The sequence below is a fragment of the Centrocercus urophasianus genome, unplaced genomic scaffold, assembly GCF_019232065.1.
Source record: "Centrocercus urophasianus isolate 14NV4802_14NV808 unplaced genomic scaffold, USGS_Curo_1.0 seq_15, whole genome shotgun sequence".
In the NCBI taxonomy this organism is placed as follows: domain Eukaryota; kingdom Metazoa; phylum Chordata; class Aves; order Galliformes; family Phasianidae; genus Centrocercus; species Centrocercus urophasianus.
This window is the reverse complement of record NW_024884697.1, coordinates 14,113,050-14,134,493: the sequence shown is the minus strand read 5'-3', so window position 1 is coordinate 14,134,493 and position 21,444 is coordinate 14,113,050. Positions and strand designations below refer to the sequence as shown.

Sequence of the window (21,444 nt, the reverse complement as noted above, 5' to 3'; positions counted from 1 at the left end):
AAGAGAAAGGGATATTAAAACTATTTAACAGATGTTTCATTACTGAATTTAAAAGATCACCTGTGTAATATCTTGAAGAGAAAAACTCTTTTCAATAATTACAAAAGAATTTTTATTAGTCATTAACTTCACGATAGAATAATTAATATAGACACAAAATCTTTTCTGGAGTTAAACAAGGCTAAATAGGGTAGAATTTTTAAAGGAACAGTTCCTCCATGATGCTAATACAAGACATTTCCTGATGTAAAATATTATCTCCTGTTTTTAACTTTTCTTGTCTACTTTCTAGAGGAATATAGGGATGAAATCATATTTCTGCTGAAATACGTTTCAAATCAGAGCTTTACTAAGTGTAGAGAAATAGAGATGGCTGAAAAACATGTCCCTGTGGTTTTGGTATTTTTTACCTCGTACTCTTGCTATGGCCAGTTTGCCCTATGCAATCACTTCCCCATATTGCTTGTATGATCACTGCACAAAATGAGGACTTTTAAAAATTATTTTTAACTCAAAACAGGTTGTTGCAAAGCCACAACAGCTGGCAAGCAATACTTCAACTCAGGGCTTTTTAAGTTGTTTGTACTGTCAGGCAGGTGACTGCTATAAATATATCTGTCTTGATGCATACAGTCCTCTCTGTTTGTGGAGTGGGAGCTGTCTTGGAGGGCAGTGGCAGCAAGAGGTGAGGGTGAGATCTGAGGATGGCTCCCATAGATGCCTTTTTTCCCTGCAGGATTGGCGGAACAGGTGCCTGGTCTTCCAGAGGATGTGAGCTGTTTTCCAGAAACCAGAGCCATATTGCCTGCCAGTGCAACCATTTGACCAGCTTTGCTGTCCTGATGGACATTTCAAAACGGGAGGTGGGTGATCCCAATCTTATGCCTCAGTGGGATGGGTTTTGGTCCTCAAGGGCCTTCAAGGAGCTTTGGAGCTAACTGGTTGTTGCGTGACATAGCCAGCAATGCATGTCTGTGCTAGTCTGTGCTGCAGAAGGCCATGCAGGGGAGGGAATGAAACGAGGATACATACTAGGTACATGTAGAACTACAACAGCAGGAACAAGGTCATAAGCTCCACAGGTTTTTTTAGCATTTCAGGACAGCCTCAAGAGGGGCAGTCCAGCCTGAAATACACTAAGATTCCCACTTAGCTTCCTGCTCTTTCTGCATGCTGCCCATGCAAAATGTTGAGTGACTCAAGAGGTGGCATCATCCACTCCTGGTTCGAAGCAAATCCATACATTGATTCAGTAGTAACAAAAGCATTGACTTTCCAAGTAGTAGGCCTGATTGGAAGAGAAGAAAGAAAAAACTCACAAGTTCTGTCAATCTCTCTTCCTGCAGAATGGGGATGTTCTTCCTCTGAAGATTGTCACTTACACAACTGTTTCCATCTCATTGGTGGCTTTGCTGATTACCTTCATCCTGCTGGTTCTGATCCGCACGCTGCGGTCCAACTTGCACAGCATCCACAAGAACCTGGTGGCTGCCCTTTTCTTCTCCGAGCTTGTCTTCCTCATTGGGATCAACCAAACCGAAAACCCGGTAAGAGTTACTTCCTCCTAACTGTGAGAGTTGTCAGAATTTAAATCAGGGGCTCATATTGTGACTTCTATCTGCTCCTGTCTGTTTCACTTTTTCTTCTTTTTACTTCTGCTCAGCCTAAATGTTGTTTAAATGTCAGAATGAATGTATTCTGTTGTACTGTTCATGACGAATACCAGTGCTAGGAAATAGGTCTGTATGTTATTTAAAAAAAAAAATCACAGCAGTCCTGTTGAACACTTATCCCAGGAACCGAATCCTGAATTCCAGTTTCTTCCTTCCTTTCCATCAGTATGCATTCTGTCTTGCTTTGTCTGTTCAGTAGGAGATTCTCCAGTTTCTCCTGCAGCAGGTACCTCACAAGCCCAAATGGCTTTTGGTGTTGGCTGGTAGACTATCAACAGTGCACTGCTGTGCAGATGTTCAGTGCACATTGCATACCTGCCATGCTGTTCAGAAGAAGCCACTTGCCAGCATGGGACAGCTTGTCACACTCAAGAATCAGTAGGAAACCTGTCAGTTTCCTTTGTGCTCCCCAGCCACGGTGACCCTGGCTTCAGTCCATCATACCTGTTGCCAAAGCATAGTGCATACAGCTCCAGCATTGTGCATGTCAAGAAACATAAGTCATGAATGGACTGAATATGAAATACAGAGTATGTGTATGCTGTGCCTAGAATTTCACTGCTATTTTAGCTCTGTAGCACTATATGTAATATTGCTCTTAATTCTTAGTAGTGCTCATCTCAAAAGTCGTGGTTACCATGCAGACAGACAGGCAAGTGGTCCAAGCTTCTCATCCTCCTTTACCAAATGGACAGCAGACAAATGGGCGATGATGTGCAATAAAAAGTTTGTCCTTACCATATGTAAAGAATATTCAGAATTTTAGCATAGGGATTATCTGAACACTCTAAAAAAATATTTATCTTCTAGAAATCCTTTTTGTACATGTCATGTTTTAACCTAAATCTTGAAAAGAAAGGCCTTTCATTATTTAAAGAGGGGCTGTAAGAAAGAAGGGGACAGGCTCTTTAGGAGAGCCCGTTGTGAGAGGACAAAAGGAAATGGTTTCAAACTAAAAGAGGGGAGATTTAGACTGGGGGTAAAAAAGAAGTTTTTTACAGTAAGAGTAGTGAGGCACTGGAACAGGTTGCCCAGAGAGGTGGTGGAAGCCTGCCCCTGGAGACACTCAAGGTCAGGCTAGATGGGGCTCTGAGCATCTGCTGTAGGTGTCCCTGTGCACTGCAGGGGAGCTGAACTAGATGAACTTCAAGGGTTCCTTTCAATTCAAGTGATTCTATGATTCTGTGCTATCAAATTTTGTCTAATTTCAGCTTCTGGTAACTGGGTGCTGTTGAGCCCTTGTCATAATATATTTGAAAGACTTGTCTTCCCTAGAACCCTGTATTCAACAATATTTCAGTTAGAAAACTAAGTAAAAGTGAACAGCTTAATTTCCTGTTTCTAAGATTCGTATCACTCTGGTGCCTTTTTTCAGGGCTTCCTTCACCCATTTTACCTTTTGGAAAATTGTCAACGCTAAACTGGACAGAACTTTCCATCTCACAGTGCCATTTCCAGTCTCATATTCTGATTTTCCCCTCCACTCCAACTCCAGTCCCTTAGCAGTCTTTCACAGTGACCTACCCTCAGATATGGCCTCACATCATGTGTGACCTGCTTTGTCTTTGTCTCATAATATATGAGTTTGCATATTAAAATAACTGTTTCTCACATGAATTCACCTGGCCAATTGATCATCAGCGTTCTGTGTAACTTGACCTTTCTCATGCCTTCTTGGGTACAGCACTCATTTTTCACTGTGTTTCAGTAGCAGGGAGTTTACTCAGTTCTCTGACGTGAATACTGTGGAGCAGAAGGATGAGCCCAGATGTCTGCAGTACCTTACAAAACTCAGGAAGTGAGAGATGGCTTCTCATCTCCACATTCCTGTTGTAATATCATGGAGCACCAAGTGAATGCTTATAAGAGCAATAAAATGGTTCACTTTAGCAATGCTGGTTGTACTTTGCCAGATTGTTCTCTTCCACTGCTTCCCATTTTCAGTCTTTAGGGCTGCAGTCCTGTCCTGTGCTGTTACCAGGGCTCAGTAAAACAGCCCAAACCCTTAACCCTCTTATGAAGATGTTTTAAGTTGCAGAATGCATTTCATAGAGCAGGAAGCCGCTCCTTACAGCCTGCCCAGTCAATCTGAGAAGGTAGGAGGGTTGTAAGCCATGTCTACTTGAGACAATTATTCATCTGTCTGTATGGAATGAGAGTTGTCTAACGAGTCATGCACTGATGAACATAAAGAGGGAAAGAATGCTGGAGCACAAATAATGCTGCGTTGCTTGGCACCCAGCCTGGCTTTTATGGGTTTCTGTGAATTAACAGTCACATTTCTGGGTGAGGTTTTAATCTTTCCCTGGACAATTGATGGAAAGTGATTTATTTACTTTTTTTTTTTCTTACCTGAAAAAGGTAATGCTCAGGGCAAGAGTCTACTCATGTCCGTGTGCCAGTAGAAACAAAAAATCCCCGTTTACATAGAGGGAGGAAAGGCCTTTTATTTGGTGAGACATTTTTTCAGTAACACTTGACGTTGTAATAGAGCTGATACAGTAAGTGAATCCAGAAAGCTGGCCATCATAATATAAAATCCTCAGTAAAGTTGAGCAGGGAAGTCTTAAGTTGTGGTTCTAAGCATTATGCCATGCAAGAACACTGAAATGTTACACTGAAATCAGAAGGCAGGGACAGTGCCTCCAAAAAAGCACTGTGTAAAATATTTTGAAACAAAAATCATGTGGTTATTCAAAGTGCTTTAACACAAGCTTATCAGCAAATCCTTGGCAGAGTCCTTTGCTTTGCTTCTCAAACAAGCAAATGAATAGAGTTAATGGGATAGATTTTGCCTTGACTGTAGGATGCTTGTGGTCATTCTTATTTTCAGTCATCAAGCTCTTCAGTTGGGAGGAAAACTTGGTTGACAGATATTGCAAAAATGTACATATGTGAAGCTCTGAGAGTTCAGAATGGCCATTTTACCATGAAGTTGACTTCAGCTGCCAGTTTGCCCACCATAGCTATTTCTCTTAGTCATATTAACAGCCCAGTCTCTTTGATTTCCTTGGGTCCTACATTTTTCCTGCTCTCTGACCACAGAGCAAATCTAAAATCTTTCTCGCGCTTCCCTCCACCTCTGCCAAATACAAGTTATTTACAAATATCACCACAACACATTGTCTACTTTAAAACAAAGCAAAACTATACTGAAATGGTGCAATTCTATGGGGAGACAGCTCTCTCACTGGGAAGAGCAAAGTAGCAGAAAAACCCATGGGTTGGCCCTTGGTGTGTAAATGGGAGACAACAACTCAGTTCAGGGATGCTGGTGGAAGTTTTCAAGAACAATTTGTTGACTTTGCAACTAGACTGGTCTGCTTGTTGCAGTTAAACCTGCTGCTGCTGAATTTGATGGAACAGTGTTATACAGGAAGAACTCATGCATGAGGCTGGGCAGAGGGTCTGTGGCCTCTGCAGTGCAGGGCATCCCCACTTCCAGCTGCACAGCAGGAGAAAGAGCCATGAGCTCTGCCAGCACTGGTCTGCCTGCAAGCAGAAGGAATTCAGACAGAAGAGCCAGAAGCATCACCTGGGCATCAAATACACACAGAGAAATGAACCACAGAACACATGCCAAGGGCAAGGGCAGTGACCAAAAGCACACTGAACCAATAGAATAAAGCCAAAGCAGATTCAGAACAGGTGCGTAACAATATAGAAAAAATATGGCTTTCACAGTATGCACCACTTTTCTGAATCTCTGAAAAAAAAACAACCAACAGAAATGTAAATTAATGGCAGTGTGTTCTTTCTGCCAAACCCTTCCTATCACACTTCCCTCGAGCTGCAATAGGAGGCCTGTGACTCACCAGGCTGCGTATTTCGGAAAAGCAGCTCTAATTTCCTTGCCCTTTTCCTTCTGCAGTTTGTATGTACGGTGATTGCCATCCTCCTGCACTACTTCTACATGAGTACCTTTGCGTGGATGTTCGTGGAGCAGCTCCACATCTACCGGATGCTGACTGAAGTGAGGAACATCAACTTTGGGCACATGAGGTTCTACTACGTCGTTGGCTGGGGCATTCCTGCCATTATCACAGGTACCCTCAACCACTCCAAACAAGCTTTGTTTGCTTTCCCTGCCATCTCCACTGGAAAGTGACCCCATCGAAAACGGATATGGATGCACTCAGCTACTACTGTCGCTTGAGTGTTTTCAGTAGATGCATTGTGAGCAGTAGAAGTCAGTGGAACTTGGCAGATCTGCGCCCTAAATGTCTGTTGTCCCAGCTAAAGTGATTCTGAGGGTGTTACAGTAACGTAAATGTAGTTGCACCCAGATTAAAGCAGGACTTGTTAACACTGCTTGGATGTAAGTGTGTGTTCGTTTGAACAACTTTGTTTTTAGTCATCCTGAATATCCTTCCCCGTGCTGGTAGTCAAGTCTGTGTCCATATCCATGCTGGGATATGGACACAGTCTCTGGGGAAGTGGCTGCAGTGGCTTCAGAAGCAATACTACCCATGGGGCACTGCTTCTGTGGATGTTCCCACTGCAGTGCCCTTGACCAGCAGTAAATGCTCTCTGAAGGGGATTTCAGCAGCTCTGTTTTACTTGGCGTGAAAATGAGCTGGGAATACTCAAGCAGCCTTTTACATCATTTCAGATAGAAATGCAATAACTTCCAGTTGAGGAAAAGTAATGAAAAGCTGGAGGCAGTAATCTTTTAAACTGTTCCAGGCTGTTCTGCAGGAGCCCATCTATCTCCGCCCTCACCATTCCTATTTTTGCGGTCAGGCATTTCCAGTGCTGCCCATAGCACATGGTGCTGCCTTAATGCAGGCAGACAGCTCCTTGGGAAGAGCTTCGCAGAACAGTTGGAGAGGGGTTTTTTGCTTCAACTGTTTCAGCATGTATCTGTTGCCATATGGGAAATGAGATCTTCGGCAGACAGTTAACTTTTACTCATTTATTTTTATGGATAACAACATACTGTCAGCAATGACAGAAATTTACATATCTCTCCAATCAAATAAATAGCTATCAATCATGTACACTTGGAAAAATAATTGTGGAACAAATTAGACTTTTGAAAATATACATGGTTTTTTTCTGTGTGACTTAAAGGAGAATAATAAAATGTAGTAAAAACAAACCATGGTGTAGAGAGGAAGAGTGTCCTATCTGGAGACATGGTAAGTTTTTCTGTATCAAGCTGTGCGTATTTTCCACTTATGTCAATTTATCCAGGTTGTAGTGGAAGGTCCACAGGACTCCACCACTCTGGATGTATCCCCAGCACTTCAGATAGAAAACATTGTTGATTTCTGTAGCATTTCAGACCTGTGCAGCTGTTATCGGCACCACTGCAATGTATACAGGAACATTCAGTGCCATCAGATAGTCGGCACTGTCACTTCTGGTAGAAGAGAAGTATTATCACCTAATGGAAGGGAGCAGTTTGTGTTTCAGAACACGTAGCTCCCCAGTATTATTTCTTCTGAAGGATTTTCCATTTCTTGTTTGGTTTCTCATGAATTTTAGTGAATTCAGAGTGGCTCAGCAGCAGTGTTATTTTATCTGTACGTTGCAAGTGCACCCCTTTTACATTTTTCTGATTAGAAATTGTTCCCTCTAACTTGGAACAATTTTTCAATGTTAAAAATATGTATATTAAGAATTACAGCTCCAAGGTGTCTGTTGTACTATAAATTCTGAATCCACTGATTTACAGTTAACTTAAACAAGGAAGTCAGATCCTTATTACTGAAGGAGTCAGAGAATTTTGTGGAATCAGGAGTGAATCAAGAAAGCAAAGCCATTAGTTTGACCTTCCAGGTTCAGAAATCATCTGAATAGAAAATTATTTCCTTATAAAGAGCACAATTGGGATTTCTTGCCTTTGGATAGCTTTGTTACTGTACGTATTTCAAGTAAGTTTCTGCTATGAATTTTAAAGTTTATTATCTAAAGAAGGTTCCAACTTCTTAACATGCATTTTGAACACCATTTCTTTTAAATTTCTTCATGAGAGAAGGATTGTGTATGTTTTTCAGTAGTGGAAAAGTTTAGGTATGGAAAAGAATTTTAGTGTTGGTCATCAGAAGGACATTTGGAAGGGTAGATAAAAGCAGGACAAGGGGAAATAGTTTTAAGTCGAAGGAGGGAAGATTTAGGTTGGATGTCAGGGGGAAGTTCTTTACTATGAGAGTGGTGAGGTGCTGGAACAGGCTGCTCAGGGGGGTTGTGGATGCCCCATCTCTGGAGGTGTTCAAGGCCAGACTGGATGGGGCTCTGGGCAGCCTGGTCTAGTGTTGAATTTGGAGGTTAGTGGCCTTGCCTGTGGCAGGGGGGTTGGAGATTCATGATCCTTGAGGTCCCTTCCTACCCTGGCCATTCTGTGATATTTATTTAAAAGATAACTATGAAGCCTAGTGCATTTCCTTTGTAGATATCCTGAGAAAAGTGAACCTACAGCAGCAGTCAATTTAACTTGTTATTCTTTTTTTTTCTTCATATTTTTTGTGCTCGACATTCACTTTGAACTGGCACATAGTATTGCTAAGGGATCTGTGATAGGACCTGGCTATGTGCAAAAGGGAAACCTGAACTTTAGAGGGAAAAACATCTTAGCAAAATGTTTACATAAGGAACAGTCCAGTGGTGAAGAACCACATCTAATCACTCCATAGAAAAGCAAATTGCTGTGAATAAATGTAGGTTTGAGGGTGGGAGGAGGCTTACTGTCATCAAAAGAGTAAGGATGTGGAATATTCCTCCGTGGGGAGCAATAGTGGAATTTGCTTAAAGCAAATTAAATTCACTTTAAGTTGGCTCATTTTAAGACGTAGTTTGATCCATCTAGGAAAGGGATTTTATGACTTCCTTGCCCCAGGAACAAAATTCTGGATTTGGCATCCAACAAGACCCCTCTTTGTGGCAACATGCTAACTGGCTGGCATACACTCGCAACAACTGCTTGCCACCAAGAGCTCATGTTAGAACAGGTTCTTACATCGTCCTTAAATCAGTATACCCCAGATCATAGTTTTTTTGCCAAAATCTCTAGATTTGCTGTAGATCTTTAGCCAAGTGGTGAGTCAGGAGAGACGTAAGGCTGGTGTGCAGTTGCTGCAGGGCCTGCAGGGACTCTGAAGGGTCAAAACGTGCCTTATGTGTTCTCCTGGCATGTTGGTGGGATGGGTGCTGGGCTTCCCCAGCAGAGAATCTCCAGTTGTGAGCGTCAGGGAGCTGTCGTACAGCCCGCACACTCAGAGCATTTAATTGGTGTGCCAAAATGGTCTTTATGTTAAATTGCATTGGCTTAATTCTGCCTTTGGGTAAAGTGTTATTTCACTTATTGTTGACTCCAGTAAAATTTGAACCGCCTACCTGAAGGCTGCAGTTTGCCCCATGTGTTTAATGGGGAACTTTAGGGTAGGATTTTGGGAGTGAAAAAATACTGCGGTCCGCCAGTTACTCTTAGAGCCAGATGTTTGGTCAGACTGTAGCTTAAGACCTACTAATGGGGAAATCCAGTCCTGGGAAACAGCCTGTGTCTATAGAATTACATCTGTATAAAATACTTTATGGTCCCTTAATCATTTATGGCTAATTCTTTCTGGATGGCAACTGCTGAAGGCAGCGGTGGAAGAGCCAATGGGAACGGAGAGAGAGAGACCAGTCCTATCTCATTCCACGCTTCAGAGAAAACAGATCCAATATCCACTGCTTTGCTAAACTGCCAGTTTAGTTTTCATAGACCGTAGGTCTGCACCAGATGTGAACGTTGGCCACGTGCCAGCTTTTATGCAGTAAGTGTAAAACACAGCTCTCCCTTCTTTGCAGTGCCTTTTGTCAAAGCACACAGGTTTCAGCTCAGAAAAGTGGTTATTAATAGGCACAGATCCTCACTGCACAGAGCGGTGCTGCCCTGAACGTTGGACGCCTGCTCGAGGCAGGTCATCTGCTCAGCACAATAGGTGTGCCTGGTGAACACACAACAGGCTGCAGCCATTTACCATATGTCATTGGCTGAGGGCCTTGCAGGGATCCATTTCCGTCTCTTGAAGAATACTCTTGCAGTATTTTGCAGGCCAAAGGCAGAAATCCCAGTCGTTGCCATATAGGCAAGGCGTAGGGCACAAAGTCAGATAGCACTGTAAGTCAGTAGGTAGAGGTTGGACTCTGAGATTCTCTCACAAGTTTCCAGGCTTTGAAAAATAAAGCAATAAAAGGTGTGTTCTTAACTCGGTTGCCTTGGGGCATCAGCAAACTCCATTTCAAACAGTGCTGAAAGCAATGTGAGGTAGGCACTTACCTGGGTTTGCAGCTCGAAATGAATCTCAGCCTCTGCTCCTGAGCTCAAGCAGTTAAATCCCGTGAGTTCCCAAGTTCCTTTGTCTCCAGTGTTATTTTAGTGACAGTAAGCTCACAGCAGTTAAGAATGCACTTTTTTGTAGTAGAGACATCTCCTTAGTTATGATTCATGTCATTCTGCTGTGTAGGCTTATTGAAATTCCTCAACATGTCACTCACCCTGAAGGCTTCAGTGCTATGTGTGAATATGGCTATAAAATTGTGCTGGAATACAATTAACTTGGGACTTACATTTACTGTAGATTTATGTAGCTGAACTTTATTCTGGTAGGCAAAACCCATAGTGTCATTTGATATGGGATAGCCAGTGCAAAGGTTTTGATTTACGGAAGTTTTATGTTAATATTTGTCTAGATTTTTATTTCCTGGATTGAACACATTTTGCCATTATAATTTTATTTGCTACACAGTGGTCTGACAGCGTTATTGCTGTGCTTTGTTATATAGATCTCATCAGCACCTTTATGGTGACCTGTCTTTCCCTTTTGTGACTCAGGGCTTGCTGTTGGGCTGGATCCACAAGGCTATGGGAACCCTGATTTCTGCTGGTTGTCTGTTCACGACACCCTTATCTGGAGTTTTGCTGGGCCCATTGTAATTGTTGTAGTGGTAAGTATGGTGGAGTTGGCATCCTGAGCTGTCTCTTCTTTTCTACTTCCTTTTCTTCTATGTTTTGTCACCAATAGTCACAGTCTGAAACAGCAGTATTCCTTATCTTAGAAACCAGTATACTCAAGCTTGCATCTTCTGCATGAAGAGATAATGTGAGCTAAGCTAAGCTCCTGGCTGCTAGTGCAAAGATTGTTTGTGGACAGTCCAGCCCTGTGGCTAGAAAGATGCTTGTTTTTTCCCATTTGTTTTGTTCCATGTTTGAAGGGTTGGTTGGGCCACTTCTAAAACAGGTCAATGAAATGAGCTGCAAATAGTTGCTTCATCCAGAATTCCTAAAAAAATATTAAGTAATTCAAATGTTAGGAACTCTAAAGAATTTGAGTTTTTTCTCCCTTAAAGCTTCTCTCAGTAACTGATCACCAGAAGATACATATACATGTGACTGTACCTTATATGCCAAGTGCAGTTTTGTTCTCTCCAATAAGAGTGAAGTACACCTGGAAGTGCTTTGCATTAGGGTTGGGAGTTAACAGAGACATAGAACTGCTCCCACTGGGGAGCAATTAAGTGAACTAGGAGCCTTCAGCCTCAAGAGAAGAAAGCTTCAGAGAAGAGAATGGGGAGAAGCTTGTAACAGTATGATAGCCTTGAATATACAGCTGTGGAGCCAACTGTGCAGTGTCTTTTCCAACACAGAAAATAGGAGAAAGAGGAGGGAGATTCAAAACAGGATGAGCTATGCCATTGCTCTGTGAAGAGACAGAAATAGGATGATGGCAATGGTAAACCCTGCATGATTTAAGAAATTGAGTGACTGGAAGAATTCACAGCGTTAAGTTTTCACTATGAGTGATGAAGTACAAGTGAACCACCCCTCTTCGTATATCCCAACCCTGCAAATCAGTGGAGGCTTGAGGGGCTTTTTGTGTAACTGTCATTGAATGCTTATTCTGTTATTCTTATATTCTGCCTTGGCCTCAGCAGAAACAAGATACTTGGTGAGTGGACTCTGATCCGGATAAAGACAGCCATTCTTGAGTTTTTGTGTTTCATTCAAACCCCTTTGCACAGGGCAGTCTTGCTGTGCTTCACCCAGATGGAATCCTAGAACAATCTTGAGTGATACTGGCCTGAAACATGAATTTTAGAACTCAAAGAGACATGTGAATTGAAGGGACAATATTCTTGGCACTCCAAACCATTTTAGGATAAAAATGTTATTGTCATTGAAAACTGTAATCTTAACAAAACTGGAGAAAGAACTCGTGCTGTTTTTTCAATTTCCCTTTCAGATAAACACTGTCATCTTTATACTAGCAATGAAAGCATCATGCAGACGAAGACAACGTTCATTTGAAAAAACTGGAGTCATGTAAGTTTGGGTTCAAAAAGCTGTAGAAGAAGTTCTGTCCTGGAATAACAAAGGGATAGAACTACCTAAAAGTCCGAGTTGGAAATAAGTAAGATACTTGGAGAAAGAGCCAGTCTGCATTGGTGGAAGAGTTTGGAATCTCTTTACCAGCACCTATTTCTGGGGTTCCCTTGGCAGCTCTGTAAAAACCTCCCCCACATTGCCGTGCACTAGTGGCAGCTGTAGGCATGAGAGGGAAGAGTGAAAAGATTGGTTTCTGTGTGGTGTTACAGTCCTGCCGTGTCTCTTTCCTCGTGCTGCCTGCTAACACTTCACCTCACTCCTGGCATTTCCAGGTGGGCATAATTCTGAGTCTCCTCGTGCTCACCCATGCTCAGAAATGTCTCCCTGATGCATACCAGGATGACCAGTCAGGTCAGGCAGGGGCCCACTGTGGTTCCTGTGTTGAGGACTGGCCTCCACCCCCATCCCATTCCCCGTGGGATGAGCCCACAAGCTGAAACCTGCAGCCTTTCTGAGCTGTTGTGGCAGCACATTCCCATTAAGTCTTATTTTGCCCAAAGCTTAGAATTTGCCTGTGAACTACAGTGTGATTAGCTAGTGTCAAGACAGCCCCTTTTTACAAACAGGTAGCTGTATAAGATTTCAAAAGGCTTTCTGCAGCTACTTACTCAGCAGTAGATCTCAGTTTTTAGTTTTTTTTTCTTCCTTAAATCTCCCTAAACAAATGGGGAGAAATTGCTACTTAATGTCAGCCATTTTACTAAGAACATGAAACTTCTGCCACTGGAATTGTCACCAGCTTTGGAAAGTGTCTGTGTAAGTAATGTTTTTAAGCAAACATACACTCCCCTGACTGCTCTCAATTCAAAGCCTTGGGCTGTAACGTTGGGAAAGAATGCGAACGTGAACTCAACAAACAGAACTGAGACGGACCTGGCCATTTACCGCCCAGATCTCTGCCTCAGAGTCAACAAGACTGAACAGTAGGGCTTGGCGAACAGCCATGTTTGTTGGAAGATCACCCTAGAAACAGACTTGAAAAGAAATTGCCTTTTTTTTAATTCTTTTTTTAACCTGAATATTCTAAGTCATTAGATAGCACTAGGAGGGGGGTTGGGAATTGGCAGCTGGTGAGCGCTGCCTCAAGGGCCTTCTTTTTGCTGAATCCGTGGGCATTTACTCCTCACCAGGTCCGTGTGGGCTCTCAAGAAGGATAGGGCATTTTTTCTCACCTGTGTTGAGAAGCTGAGCTTTCCTCCTATCTCCTTCATACTGCAAGTGCTTTCTTGTGCTTCCTTCACAGCTCGGTGCTGCGGACGGCGTTCCTGCTCCTTCTGCTCATCAGTGCCACGTGGCTCCTGGGGCTGATGGCAGTGAACAGCGACGTCATGACTTTTCACTATCTCTTTGCCATTTTCAGCTGCTTGCAGGTATGTTAGCATTTTGTCAGTGAATGACCTCAGTGAACGCACTGCTGTGCCCCAAAAATACGTAAATGTTAGCTAACTTTGTAACTGAGGTGTTAAGTACAATTTTTGTATTGTTTTCTCAAAGGGAGTGAGTGCTCTGTTCACCAAAACCGTAGCTTCTAGTAATTGCAGTCTATCACTTTCAGTCATCCTAAGATAAGTGCTCTCAAAAAACGACAGACAAATAACAGTAGGTAATTATACCTGTATCTTTCCAGAGGCAAAATCTTTGCTGTTGTCTTCTGCAAGTTCATTGTTAACAGTCATTTTGTTGCTTTCACAATATAAGTTACCATTTAAGAAAATTAGTCAAATAGTGATTCTTAAATATGACTCAGTGCAGTAGGGTTCTACTGGATCACCTGTTTGATCTGCACTGTTGTTGATTGAAGATGCAGAATATGGTTTGTAGGAGATCTGGCATGAAAGTAATTACGAAGTCATGCTAATTAGTACTGCCTACAGTACTAAAACAGCCACTGCTGGAAGCCCACTGCTGTCAATTGCAGCACAAGAACCACAGATTTTAATGAAAGAGAAAAAGAAGTCTGGTAGGTCTCCCAAGGAGGTGCCTGTCCAGGCCTTGCAAGCACATCAGATAGACCAGCCTGGAACATATTCTGCCACTGCAACTTGGCATGCTCTGAAATAAATATTCCCACTTAGGCTGTAAAACCAGGCTTCCACAAGCCTAGAATGAAATAAAATTAAATATAAATCTGAGGAGAGGGAGGAAAGTCAGTGGCTGGAGTTCTCCAAACTTGCCTGGAGAGGCACGGTGGTATGTGGTGTTTCACGTCATTGCCTTCTTTGAACTTGTATTCTTTAGAGGGACATTTATGTGAGTTTTATTAATGAATAATCCCAAAGTGCTAATGCCAACTAAGATTGCATTTGATTGAATGTTTAGAAAAAGAGCTTGAAGTTTAAAGTTACTCTCAGTCAATTGCTTTGGCTGAAATCTTGAAATGCAGGCATCTTGTAATGTTGGTACAGCTGCAACTTCATGAGTGATTGGCTTCTATATACTATATCTCCAACCAAAATGGATAACAGTTTGGCAGCTGCATGAATTCCCTCAAAGCAAATATATCTGAGAACATACACGTGCATGCTCCCTGCCCCCTCAAAAATGTGTTCATGTGTGTTCCTGGCAGGCCAAAGGCTGCCCAGCCCTGGCAATTTCAGCGCCTTTCCCTTCCAGAAGGAAGAACATAAGGGGCAAAAGCTCCCTGACCCCAGCATCTCTTCATGCCTAATGAGGCTTTCTAAAGTTCTTTTAGCAGCAATATTAAGGACACCTACCACAGTAGTTCCCCATTTCCAGAGGTTTTCACTAAAGGCCATGATATTGTTGGTGTGCTGTTACTGATTTTGTCTCAGAATCAGTGTAAAAGCTCTGAAAACTTAATGCAGCTACAACCCTGAAACTTCCTGAAATGTCTTCCAGTGGCACTGATGTCCCTATTGGACACTGAGAACTATGAGGTAGAGTGACAACTACAATGAGCTCTGCTCTATAAATCCTATAGGAACATCATTTTGTATATTTTCCAAGGCCATTTATGCACATTTAAGTTGGGAAGCAAATTATGCAGAAGGGATCAGTCAGGGCCATTTCAGTCAAAGACAGGAAATAGTTACTGCTGTTGAAATCATGGACTGTGAACTGGAATTCAGGGGTTGTTTCAGAAATGTTCTCTAATACTCATTTGTGTTTGCAGTTTGGTGGTAATGAATCATTTAGATTTTGTTTTCTTCTCTCTAAAACGATCCAGGGGCTGTTCATTTTCTTCTTCCACTGCGTATTTAACAAAGAAGTCAGGAAGCACTTGAAGAATACTTTAACTGGAAAGAAACCTCTTCCTGATGATTCCACTGCAACAAGAGCTACTTTATTAACTGTAAGAAAAAAGATGGGAAAAAAATCATTTTCTGGCTGGTAGAAGTTACCTAAAATGCACTTATAATTGGCATGTTCACAATTAAGTGAATTGTCTGCTTTCAGTGACTTCTACAAAAATCACCGAGGACTTCTCAAAAGTTCTGATTAGTGTTTTATTTAAAACTTTTGACAGGAAATATTTTTTTTCCTCAGCATCAAAAATCACTTCTTAAAGACTTTTAACAGGCAGCATGTCTAACGGGACTTTCAGTAGGCATTCATTATTTTTTATACTTGCAAAGGTCAGGAAAAGCAAGCACAGAATTTGTATGTGGGGTATTCTGGACCACTTTGGTACTTGCATTATTCTGATCATAGTCTATTGATTTATGTAAATAGAAGTCTGAAACTTGTAAGTAAAAGTAACCAATTACTCCTCCGTATATATTGCAATCCAGGTGACACCTACACTGGTAAGCTTAACAGGATCAGATTGTGGTCTTGAGCCCTAAATCCATAAGATTGAACCATGAAAGTACCCTCTAACATGGTGCCATCTCTGCCAGCTTGCAGCTAGTCTCTCCCTGGCTGGGGAAGGGAGACGATGGCATGCTTAGATTTTATTACCAGGTGGGAAATTGAGGAAGAGGTTTTAAGGCTCAGAACTGCAAAGGTTTTCAATTAATTGGTTGATTGAAATGAGGCACCGACACTCTTCTGATGAGCTGGGTCTGAGAGCCTCATGTCCACCAGCTTTGAATATTCAAAGTGCTGTAATGAATACCCAGGTCCCTGCCCACAGGCTCTGGTGAAAACCATTTTAAGACTTCTTGCTTTGATCTGTTTCCATGTCTATTTGCAATAACATTAATAAGATATATGGACTCAAGATCAACATTCTGAAAATGATCAGTCTTACTCTCCATTGCCCTTAAAGGCTCACAGTAGACCCTTAAGTCACATTTAAAATCTTTCTGTCAAGAAGGCATACAATGCCCTGGCCCCTGTTGTCCAGCAGCAATGAACTGAAAGTCTTTGCTGAAACTCAGGCACACTCAGACTCTCAGGAGCAGGTACATCAGCTGAAGAAAAGAGTCAGTTACAGATCTCAGACTCCAGCTTCTGCGTCAGTGCTGGGCACTGCTCTCTCTGCCCGTCTGTGTGCTGCAGAACGGAAAGATCTGCCTAGAACAGTCAGGAATCCACCGTGTTTTGTTTAAAACAATGCCTCTTATCATTCACTGTTGCTTCGTGTCTTTTTTTTTCCCCCTTCAGCGATCTCTGAACTGTAACAACACGTACATAGAAGAGCCAAATATGTACCGCACAACCATTGGGGAATCCACTGTCTCCCTAGAGAGCACCGTCAGGTCAGCCAAGAGCCACAATAGCTACCTTGCTTATATCCTCAGGTAATCCGGTGGCAGGTGCATGGCTTTCAGGTGCTTGCCTTTCCCTTTTCGTTACTCTTGTGGAAAACAAAAAGCAAAAGAGAAATGTTTCGAGTGTTACTTGCTCTGTCTTAACAGTTATGTTTCATGTGACTGTCATTTTCTTTGGTGCATTTTCTTTTGCTTGAATCTTTGCAATGGTGACTTCCAACAGTGCAGTGGTTACCATCGCTGCTGTGTTAACTATTTTGGCTGTGCTGCTTGCCTGTTAAAATACACATGTGTTTCAAGGAGCAGGACTTAGATTATTAACATCAGGCTTTTTCAGAATGATGATTCATGTCTCCAAGGCAGACATTATCTGTGTCTTGCTGTAGAAGTGCCTACATTGGCAATCAAATAAGCATGGGCTGACTAGCATGCACTGCAGCTGGCAAAAGGATCTCATTTGCATGTCTGCCTTGTTGTAAGAACAGTGAAATGACCAAGAAAGGTGTCCCGTGTTTTTATCCTCTAAGGGATGATGCTGCTCATAAGCTCAGTGGATCCTCAAGTCAAGCAAGGGCTGGTCAGACTGAAGCAGATTCCTCCATTTTTCACAGGAATCCATCTAAATCTAATGGTAAGAATTACTTGTAAGTGCTTTGACCCATCTGTGAACCTTTCCCTTCTCAGCAATTTTTTCAAAGCCTTCTGTAACAGTAGGAGCAGTTACTCTGCATCTCATTCTCGTTATGCTGTTGGCATGAGGAGATATGCAGTGGTTGCCTTACTAGGGAATTCTGGAATGGAAATATGTATCTGCTTCTTGTGATGGCTCAGTTTTAATCTGACAGCTGTCACAGCTGCTGACAGTTTCTGGCGTCCCTTTTCTTTCTCACAAATTATGTACTACTCTCTAGACTTTTAATTGGACATCTTTTAATGTTTGAGACCTTGAGGCAGTATCCTTTTTTATGACTGTGCATTTCATACAAGAAAATGAGAAGTGTCTCTTGTTTGATTTCCTTTCACTTGGGGTCTTGCTGTTAAATTTTGTTGCCTTGTAGCAGTTTTTAAGAGTACATTTGCAGGCTTTTTAATATTTCTAAGTACCTGGGCTTTCCAGTTGTTGTGTTGATTGAGATACTGTGTAGTTACTGTTCTGAGTATTGAACAGTGCAAAAAGCTTCCACATTCTGTTCTGCAGCTCCCATTAGCTGAACAGAGCAGTTACGCTTCCCATAAAGATTTAGGCAGATGCCACAGTCCTTCTGATTTAATCTTGAGAGCACTTGTGGGTTTAAGTGCACATCCCTGGCACGTCCTGAGCCAGACACCTGCCTTTTCTTTTTCTTCATGCATTGCAGACAGACGTGTCCAGCTCCTGGTTACCCTCTCATTGCTGTATTTCTCTTTTCTGCATTTGCAGAGCATGACTCAGACTCTGACAGTGAACTGTCCCTTGATGAGCACAGCAGCTCTTATGCCTCCTCCCATTCATCAGACAGTGAAGAAGACGGACTTGAGCCAGAGAAAAAGTGGAACACATCCACTGCCAAAAACAATGAGCGTGGCCCTCTCCACAGCACACCTAAAGGTACTCCTGATGCAAGGGGGGGAGAGCAATGGTTTTATTTTCTTCAAAATAGCTTTAAGTAGATGTAACAAATTTACCAGGTAGCATATATTTGAGATGGCATCCCTACCACCGTGCCTTGCTACTGCAGATTGATCCTTGTCTCCAGCTTAGAGGCCTTTCTTCCTTTCAAGAGTTTGTTCATAGGGGAAAATGAGTGCAAGTAAAAAGATGTTGGAGCAAATCTGCAGCTTAACCATGTTCGAGCAGACAGCAGTCAGCATGTTTTGCAGACAGGTCCCAGCAGCACTTGGAAATGGTGCCACACAGCCAGCAAAATGCAAAAGGAGAGGAAGAGGGGGAGGGAACTTGTTATTTTGTAGGCACGAGGAAGAAGTTCTTGCCTCTCTTTGGGCAGCACAAGCATCTGGATGTAGTGGAGCCATGGGAGGTGCCTCGGCTGCCCTCACCTCTCAGAAACCATTCCTGGGGAGCGTGGGGGATTGCCAGCCCTGGAGAGATGAGGGTTAGGTTTGTCTCACACTTCTCTGTGTGGAACCACAGCCTTGTTTCAGGCAGAGTTGGACACCCTGCCATCCTGCCAGAGATATTTTGAGGGCTTTGCTGCACCCCAACAGCAGTGCAGTGCAATGACGATCCTCTGAAGCACACAGCAAGTTTGACTGTCTGGTTTGGCACGCATCTCCTTCCCAGCTGCTGGAGATAACACTGGCTGGGCATCAGTTGCTAACCACCTATGCAACAGTGGTTTTCGAGCTAGTGTTTTTTTGCATTGCAGTTGATACCCTTCCCAATCATGTGAAACCCTATTGGCCCACAGAGTGCATAACGGCCAGCGACAGCGAGGACCCCAGCGGGAAACAGAAACTCAAAGTTGAGACCAAGGTCAACGTTGAGCTTCACAGGGAAAATCAGGTGAACCACAGCAATGAAGCACCACAGGACAAAGAGAATGATGGGCAGCAGAAGGAGAACAGACCGCTGTCCCACCAGAACAACCAGCAGCCGGAGCAGAGGAAAGGTAGTGCAGCCAGTCCAGCTCTGCAAGCAGGCCATGAGACTGTGGCGATAATAAGCATCGGTTAGGGAGGGGATTGGGATCATTAGGAGAGCACTTTCCTAATGGCTTCAGCCTGTATTACCAGGGGGGAAGTGGTGATTTCTGATCCTTTGGTTCTGAAATAAAATGACAAACCAGAATTCTTATTAAGAAATATGAAGAGTCGCTTCTCAGATGTGTTCAGTTTGATAAATGAATTTACTGATGTGTTTCAAAATCCTGATTGTTCCCTCTCTTTGGTGACAGGCATCTTAAAAAATAAAGTCACCTACCCTCCCCCACTGATTGACAAGAATATGAAGAATCGGCTGCGAGAAAAGCTGTCAGATTACAATCAGACCACGATCTCATCCAGGACTACTTCCCTTGGGACTAACGATGGGGTCCGCTCTCCTTCAGACTCGGGGGTGACAGTCAAAAATGCTCGGAGGGAGCAGTCTCGAGACCAGCTCAATGGCATGGCCATGAACGTCCATGTGGGAACAGGACATGCTGAGACATCAGACTCAGAGTAAGTGCCATGTGGGATGCCCTGCCAGACCTTCCATGCTTCTCACCTCTCCCTCCGCTCTCCATCTGCATGCTCCCACATGAGCAAAGATTTCGTGGAGATTGGACCAGAGTCCTTCACCAGCGCATGGCTCATTGCTCATCCACGTCGTGTGCACACACAATAGTGATTCACTGACAGGAAGGTCAAAATCAGGTATCACAGGCAATGTGCTGTGGTAGACACCTGTCACCGGTCACCTTGGTGTGCTCCGTACTGGCACGAGCAATGAGCAGTGTAGCTGTGGGGATTGTGCCCTAGGAAAATGCTCTGCTCAGGGCTACCCCCTGCTCCCACCTCTGTGCTCCCAGTCTCTCACCTCTACGCACCTTGGACCATGGGAGCATTTTTTTTTTCTCTCTCTTTTTCACAAATTCTCTTGTTTTGTAGCAAGGAGGATGTTTGGGACCATTCAGGACACGTCACAGGGTGCAGTTAATTATACTTTGGCCAGTATCAGGCACCCAAGGAGCAGGATTAGAGCAGGGTAATACGTGGAGCAGCACTTTTTGATGCATGTCCAGCAAGAGGTGTCCTGGGTGGCCAGGAGGTCAGCAGATGGGGAAAAAACCCAAAACCCCTGAGGAAGCCCAGCTTCCTCACTGTGTGGGGTGAGGCTGGGGGAGAATGGGATGGGAGTCCAGCCAAGCAGGAGGAACATGTTTTTTGGGCTGGAGAGCTAACAGCTGCAGAGAGAAGTGCTGTGTTGAGCTTCTGACCCTAACACCTTACCAGGTGTGTGATTCCCACCCACCATACAGTGTGCGTATTTGCCATTCTAAACAGAATTGAGCATTAACAAAAGGCTGAGCAAGCTTTCAACCACAAGGTATTCTCAGAAACCTCATTACTCATTGCAGTTTTCACATTCAAAATGAGAACAGCCTTGAGTAAAGTCTGTGTAAACATTTTGCACACATTCTCTTCCTTTTACTAACACAAAGAATAGTCTCACTCCTTCTTCAAAACCAGAGACAATTCCTTACCCATCTTTAACCTTATCCCACTACCCTTTAGACTCCCAATGCTGTTCAAGGGTGTGCAGAGCATTCCCAGCCCACTGAAGAAATATATGTTTGGGCTGTTGAGGACTGGCAGTTGAAATAGATCCTGGTTTGGAATGCGTGAATCTGCCTGAAATACGTTTCTAACAGCTTGCAAGGTCTGAGTGTGAGCCTCACATCATCACTTAAGGGTTAGCCAAACACACAGTCCATAAACTTTCCTCTAAACAGTGTACCCCTCAGCCACCCGCTGTACAACTCTCATAGCCTGTAGCACCTGCAGGGGTGTGCTCAGGAAGAGCATTCTCTTCTCGGTGGTGTGCAGCAATAGGACAAGGAGCATTGGCCTAAAGCTTGTGCATAGGAAGTTCCGTATGGTAAGGGTGATGGAGCACTGGAACAGATTGCCCAGGGAGGTTGTGGAGTTTCCTTCTGTGGAGATATTCAAGACCTGTTGGGATGCCTACCTGTGCAACCTATTGGAGGGAACCCGCTTTAAGCAGGGGGGTTGGACTCGATGA

General features: G+C 43.3%; 1 protein-coding gene across 5 annotated transcripts in view; it reads left to right on the top strand.

Annotated features, from left to right (window-relative positions):
• The window catches only part of CELSR1 (cadherin EGF LAG seven-pass G-type receptor 1), a 157,452-nt gene that overhangs the window by 133,843 nt on the left and 2,165 nt on the right, over nucleotides 1-21,444 (top strand). For 2 of the 5 annotated variants that reach the window (XM_042815550.1, XM_042815551.1), the window contains exons 23-34: nucleotides 737-863; nucleotides 1,347-1,547; nucleotides 5,545-5,719; nucleotides 10,495-10,607; nucleotides 11,903-11,982; nucleotides 13,289-13,415; nucleotides 15,233-15,358; nucleotides 16,615-16,751; nucleotides 17,249-17,352; nucleotides 18,142-18,309; nucleotides 19,088-19,330; nucleotides 19,616-19,880. In XM_042815550.1, coding sequence (XP_042671484.1) covers nucleotides 737-863; nucleotides 1,347-1,547; nucleotides 5,545-5,719; nucleotides 10,495-10,607; nucleotides 11,903-11,982; nucleotides 13,289-13,415; nucleotides 15,233-15,358; nucleotides 16,615-16,751; nucleotides 17,249-17,352; nucleotides 18,142-18,309; nucleotides 19,088-19,330; nucleotides 19,616-19,880 — 1,866 coding nt within the window. Of the gene's footprint in view, nucleotides 1-736; nucleotides 864-1,346; nucleotides 1,548-5,544; nucleotides 5,720-10,494; nucleotides 10,608-11,902; nucleotides 11,983-13,288; nucleotides 13,416-15,232; nucleotides 15,359-16,614; nucleotides 16,752-17,248; nucleotides 17,353-18,141; nucleotides 18,310-19,087; nucleotides 19,331-19,615; nucleotides 19,885-21,444 lie in introns of those variants that run through there. The other 3 variants (XM_042815552.1, XM_042815553.1, XM_042815554.1) reach the window with 3 other exon arrangements.